Source organism: Benincasa hispida, chromosome 5 (genome assembly GCF_027475165.1).
Source record: "Benincasa hispida cultivar pf3 chromosome 5, pf3_genome.v1.1, whole genome shotgun sequence".
Taxonomy (NCBI): Eukaryota; Viridiplantae; Streptophyta; class Magnoliopsida; order Cucurbitales; family Cucurbitaceae; genus Benincasa; species Benincasa hispida.
In genome coordinates, this window is record NC_143482.1 from 47,221,420 (window position 1) to 47,227,942 (window position 6,523).

Below are 6,523 nucleotides of genomic sequence, written 5' to 3' on the forward strand. Positions count from 1 at the left end.
GAAAAAATGATAAGAGGATCGAAGAAAACAAAATGAGCGTATAAAGATGGTAATAAATCCAAAAAATCGTGCAAATTTTTTTTTTAAAATATTAGAATAAATATTTTATTTAAATCAGTTTTTTAAAAAAATTTAAATTCATAAAATCTATTTGCATTTAATGTGAAAAGATGTATGAATATTTTCGAACTAGGAAGAATAAAATAATATTAAATAAAGTATGAAATATATTTATGAAAAAATTCAAATGTTTGGAAATTATGATGGACGCAGAACGGTGTATTTTGCTTAGTCTTTCCAATTTCATTGTCATATTAAAGCCAACATTACAAGAATTGGGCCATAAGGTTTTAGCCCATGGAAGCCCATAGGTCTTAATGGGCCGCGGATTAAGAAATCAGGGCCCAGAGTCCACCTCCACTTTCTTCTTCTTCAAGCTCAAGAAAACCTCCACGACGGAGCCACCGTGAAATTCTCAAAATTCGAGTGTTCGGCCTCACCGGATTTCTTGGTTCTTTTCTCCGACAATGGAATTTTTTCTCGAAGAAGAAAAACAATTTCATGATCAATGCTCCACTCTGGTTCTGGTTCGTTCGTTCAATTTTTCTAAGCTTCTAGTTCTCGTCGGTTTTTCCTTTCTATCAATTACATCAATCTAGTAGACGATTTTTGCATTGTAGTACTTTTGAGTTGTTTGAATGTCTATGAAGTTCATGAAGGGTTGAAAGGAAAACTGAAATCTAATTTTCACATTTCTAATGTTTTGTTCAATTGACCCTTTTCCTGCCTTCGGCCAGCTACTAATTGCTCGTAGAGGCTTAAAAGGAGGGCGAGGGATTATGTGGCTGATTGTGTTATGTCAATTAGAAAATCTGCTTCCACTGTGCCATATTGTGATTTGATGAGTTAGTTACTTTATATTCCTCTTTACACTACAAGAAAGTTTGTTATGTTTCTACAGTACGTTGTTACTTGCAGTTATTTCTCATTCCTGTAAGGGCTTGTGTCTGCGTTGTTGTAGTATAAATAGATAACTGCAGCTATCTCAGCTTGAGATACCAATGGCAATGAGTTTGTTTTTAGCTTTAAGCTGGAGTTTCAGAGGCAATTCAGATGGAGAGCCCCAGCTCCAGCATTGAAGCATGAAGCCTATATTGATCTACGATTAATTGATATTCAACCGCAATTCATGCAAATTCCGGGCTGCATCCTGCTCAATGTTCAAATAAAGGCACCCAAAACAACCCCTAATGAATTTCCCTTTTAGAATTTGGTCCTACCATTCCTTTAGCCCAGCCCTTCCCTGTCAAACTTGACCAGAAGACTTACATGGTCTGGAATTTGTGATAACGGAACCCACCCAAGCAGTTTCTGAAGAGGCAGCTTGAGCAATAATAGGTATCAGGTCTATGATTTATATACAGAGAAGAGAAAAGGAGGTGCCAAGCACCAACAAGACCTTGTAGCCAATTCGAGAGGGCTAGTTTCTCCTCTCAAAATGCCGAATAGACCTCATGACCCCTTTGCCAGCATTTATTTCATTACCTAGGTAACTAACTACTAATGAAACCCATTCCGCTTTTGCTTTTTGCACAAACATTTATAATATGAGGCCTAATTGATGATGACATGTATGGAAGGTGCCATTGGAGGATTGCGGATTTTCTACTGGACAGATGCACCGTTGAGAAAATATGAATTAGCTACTACCTTTCAAGTATTGAGCACAGGAACAGATACACACTTCTTGAACGAAGGCAAGCATATCTAAGCTTTGCAAGGACTTAGAAAATGAGATGGAGGCAATTGGTGAAACCTTCACGAATGCAGGCCATGTAGATATCTTGAAAGTTTTGGCATTACTTCCGTACCCATATAACTGATAAGCGCCCTATTGGATACACAAGTAGCCTGCATATTAGTTTTACATTTTGATTGGAGTATCAAAGTTTTTCAGTTAAGTTTCAGCTTGCAGAAGCCAAGTTGACGAGCCTTCTAGTAAATAGAAAATTCCAGAAAGTTTAATCGAACATCCTCCAGAAAACAGATGCATGAAGTTGGTGGACCTTCCAACTTAACAACAATATATTCCGTTCCAATTTTCCACATTTCATCAATTGCATTCTAACCTGGCCCAGTCAGAATCCAGGACAATTGAACTAGCTAAAATAGAAAAGTTCAGAGATGCAGTTTAGAAACACAAAGCACTGTTAGATAGGATCTGTAGAAAACTAGGGATGTCAGTACTAGTCAACTACAATCACGTTTATATTAAATTTGAGCATCAGAATCATAATATTCTTGCCTTTTGCTGGAATTTATGGCAGGAAAAAAATGGTAGAATTTTTCAAGGAAAGAAGGTCCCCTTCAATAGAGTTTTGATGCTATAGTTAAATATGGTTGTGACTTGGTGTAAATGTTCTCCCTTATTTCACCACTATAGCTTTACCTTGCTCCTCTCCAATTGGAAAGGTCTTTTGTAACTCCCCTCGGGGTCTTTTCCTTCTTTTGTAATTTCATATTATCAATGAAATTGTTTCTTTTCCTAAAAAGAAAAAAAAATCACCCATTTTAAGTCATATACACTGCAGATTGTATGAATGTTGTAGACCCTTTGGCAGCAAAGTTCGCTGCCTCTGCTGTCTCCTCAATTCATCAAGTCAAAAACTGGGTAAGTCTCCTCCATCGTGGTGCAAACAAGGTTGAGGTTGGAAACCGTATATTTATGCTCACATGACTCACATCCTAACTTCCTTTAACAATCTATCTTTGAAACTCATTTGACAGTCTACTGAAATTTTTAGAACTTGTAGTGTTTATGTTAATCAATTTGTGCTATGAAAATAGAGCATATATTTAATTCCTACTTTCAATCTTCTTTGTTAGGGATCTTTCACCAAGTGAACCTTGACCATGACCATATACCAGCTAACTCCACCTCCAATATGAAGAGACTATATCTGCAATTGTTAATTTGGAGATCCAATGGAAAAATATTTTCCCTATAAATATATTTACAATGTGATAACTACGAGAATAAAGAACCTGGAGTTATTTTGCGTGGCCCCAGATATAAGTAAACGCTTGATACTTATTCTTCTCCTTCTAGCTTTCTTTTGGCATCTCTTATGGGGCAGAGGTCTACAGTCAGATAATTGGCTGCTACTTATAGATGACCTGAAGATTAAACTCCCAACAAAAAGAAATTCTGCACAATAGTAACTATTCATTTCTCTTCCTTTCTCTTTTCCACAAGTAATCTTACCGTCCTTTATTTACCGCCTCGCTGAGCTGACTTGATAACGTTATTTTTTCACTTTTGGCTACAAAAACTACATCCTTCCCCTTCAGATGTAATTTATCAGATGAAAGAAGTCAATGTTGATTAGTAACTTTGAGTAAGCTTCACCAGAAGAGCACCCCCACCACCAATATGAATCAAGAGTTTCCTTACTGTGGCCTCCTGGACCTCATCATAGTGCATATCTAGTCAAGTTTGTTTATGTAAATTTGTGCAGATCCACCTAGGACGTTCATTATAAGTAATCAAACTTTGAGTCAATGTACTGAAAAACTATTTAAATTCAAATTTCATTAAAATTTGTTGTGCTTGCTCATTCTGACTCTAACAGGCCTGTGCATTGCTATGGTCATCATTCTTTTTGTTATAATATAAAAGGCCAGAAGAGCTCAGTTCCAATGTATTAGTTTGTTTTCAAACTGAATTGTGTATTTTATTTTGGTTATTGATTAATTCAGCCAGCATTGTCAATTGGGAATGTGGGGCAGTTAGCAGTGGATCTGTTGGTTTCCTCAATGAGAGCAGCAAGAATTGCTTATTTGGATGACCCTTTTGTTTTACCTTGTATTGGTAACAATGCTTATGAGCCATCTCCTATTGGGGAGCTAGCTCTCCCTCTTGAAGGTCTGTGTTGCTTGCAGTAATTTATTATTAAAATTGCTTCAAGTGGTATTAGAATTTATAATATCAACTTTAACTTCGTTATATCAACTTCTGTCTTTTGGTAACTCCTTTCCAACAAGTTCTCAATGAGTTTATGTTTGTTTTCAGTTTATGAATCAACATCTAATGCATTGACCTTTGTCCAGCAAAGGTCACCTGTGATCAAGGCAAGTTTTAAAATCCCAGCCATATATACATATTTGTTAAAATTGGCTATGTATTTTTGCTTACTCATTCTTCTCACTAATCACGTGTAAAACGTATATAATGCCTTATCGTATATAGAAAATGGTATATTATCCCTTTCAACGAGACTAAAAATGTGGTTAGTTTCTGCAGAAAATCATACAAGAAATATTATACTCTATCTTAAATGATGTTTGAATGATGTTTGTATTTCTCAAAGTATAAATTTACTTTTAGAATGCAGTTCAAGTATCGCTATCGCCAATCCAATTTACACTTAGAGAATGACATAGCAAGGGAAATATACTAGCCTATAGTGTTATCCCTTTATTTGTCATCTCGAGAGGTGATAGTACTGTTCTTTGGTTTGTTAATTCCTTTTCTTTGCTTTGGTGGCGTCAATAAGTATAATTAAATCAGAATATGGTTTGTTCAAGCAGGGGAAAATGGTTGAATTTGCAAAGAACTTGGCTGATTTTATTGCAACTTGCGGGAAGAAGCATGTTGTTCTGCTTTCTAGCTTAGATTTTGGAAGGTGGCAACAAATTGATACGTCAAGGTATATTATTTTGTACCTTCTTTAACATATGTTTGACCCGTACATCTTTAAGGTTCATTTTTCCAGTCACAAAATCTTCTTTGTCACATAAGTACAATGAAGCGATTGCCATAAATATCTAAGCGTTGTCATATAAGGATATGATTATAAGGCTGTAAATTAGCTTGGATGGATGCCATTTGCCAAACCGAAACTCATAGCTTTTCGAAGTCACTTGTAAAATACTTGAATTCCATTGTCTGTTCTTTGCACACAGCAAGCCTGACCGGCTGACCATTTAACTGTCATTCCATAGTTCTTAATGTGGCCTTTTGATGCATATCAGTGGTTCGCAGATACATTATCTTTCTAGCACCAATGATGACGGAACTGATGACAACTGTGAACGAATGGGATGGAGAAGGCTGCAGGAATATGACCCAGGGCAGTCGCGATGGAATTATCTTAGTACTCTAACTGAAGCCAAGACTACACAGGAGGATGGCCCGCCTTTTGATGACGAGTTGGAGGAGGGAGACTACCTTCCAAGTCTACCATTTGCCTCTCTCTTCACTTTTTTGAAGGTACAACCTTGAAATATCATCATCAGACGTCATACATGAAATTTTTCTTTAAAATTTTCTAATGGCACATATGCTTGTTGTGATGTCAAGGCCAAAGGTGTAAAAGTCACCTGCTTATTATGCTATTGTTCAGAAGGAGACAACATACCTGATGCTTTCAATTTGGCTGAGGCAACAGGCAAACTTCTGGGTCTGAGTTCTGGTAATCTTTTGGCTTCATCTGCCAATATTTTCAAAACTTATATATCATTAGTCGGCATGAATCATTTTACTTCTATATTATTGAAGTCCATCTCTTAAGTTTTCATATCTTAAATGATGTGATGACATTATCTTTCTACCTGCTCAATTCACCACAAACAACCATTTTATCATTTTAAATACGGTTTGTACTTGTCAACTTGAGAATAGCTCAACTAGTTTAGGTATATACTCTCAAGCCCCAACCAAAAGGTTAGATGTTCAAATTCTTCCGACCTCATGTGTTGTTGAATGCACTAAGCATCGTTTGCACATTGTTGCAAGTCAAGTACTCATTGTTATCCCTTTGAATCCCTTCCGGGCACGAAATCCTTAAAAGTGGGTTTTCTGGAAGGATTTTGTGGAATCTTAATACTGATTGCTGTAATGCTTTCAAAAGCTGACACTGAAAACCTCGTGTCCCATCTTTTGCTTATTTTCTCTTCAGGTGGTGAAGGCATTAAATGGATAGTCCCCTATTCTTGGAAGTCTGTTTATGGACCACCACCAGATCTGTCCATCTTCTAGACAAGGATGGGTGGAAAGAATCAATATGAGGATGGACTCCTTGCCATGCCAGTTTTGATTAAATGATGCCATAAATGCTTGTCGAAGAAATTGATCTGTAATGTAGAAATGAAAAGGCCTCTCTATCCATTCTGTAACAGGTGAATGCTTCCCACTTTTTAGTTAATTATTCTACTTTAATCCATTTTAAATTAGAAATTTTCTGTCTTGGACTAGTATATTCAAACGGTAATTGCAGGTTTGTTGATTAAAATTGTACTCTTCTTATCCATTTATTTGGTAGATATGATGATACACAAATAGAAGGGGGGAAAATCTAAAAGTGGACAAGCATGATTATTCACTTGTCAAGTTAAGGCTTAGGGTATCAAAGATGCATGGAAGTTAATTTTGAAATGATTAAATCTATTTAGAAACCGTTTTTAATAACTCAAAATCAATTTTGATTGTATTATAAATTGATTTTAAAGAATTAAAGACATG

The 6,523-nt window shown here is 36.2% G+C and overlaps 1 protein-coding gene across 2 annotated transcripts; it reads left to right on the forward strand.

The window, feature by feature from the left end:
* The first annotated feature begins 281 nt into the window (after positions 1-281).
* LOC120078767 (clast3-like protein) lies at positions 282-6,293 on the forward strand. 2 transcript variants are annotated; one of them, XM_090314115.1, is made up of 8 exons: positions 442-587; positions 2,592-2,671; positions 3,760-3,925; positions 4,073-4,131; positions 4,591-4,709; positions 5,035-5,272; positions 5,363-5,474; positions 5,961-6,293. In XM_090314115.1, exons 1-8 carry the CDS (start codon positions 569-571, stop codon positions 6,038-6,040), a joined length of 873 nt encoding a protein of 290 aa, XP_090170241.1. In that variant the 5' UTR covers positions 442-568; the 3' UTR covers positions 6,041-6,293. The 2 variants fall into 2 exon arrangements, with proteins under 2 accessions (XP_038889004.1, XP_090170241.1); XM_039033076.2 differs by lacking the exon at positions 2,592-2,671 and having other exon boundaries at positions 282-587.
* Positions 6,294-6,523: the final 230 nt, after the last annotated feature.

Excerpts from the sequence above, each read along its gene's own strand:
- LOC120078767 (XM_090314115.1), top strand. Across the intron at positions 4,132-4,590 it reads AAAGGTCACCTGTGATCAAG|GGGAAAATGGTTGAATTTGC; the intron begins GCAAGTTTTAAA and ends TTGTTCAAGCAG. Across the intron at positions 4,710-5,034 it reads CAACAAATTGATACGTCAAG|TGGTTCGCAGATACATTATC; the intron begins GTATATTATTTT and ends GATGCATATCAG.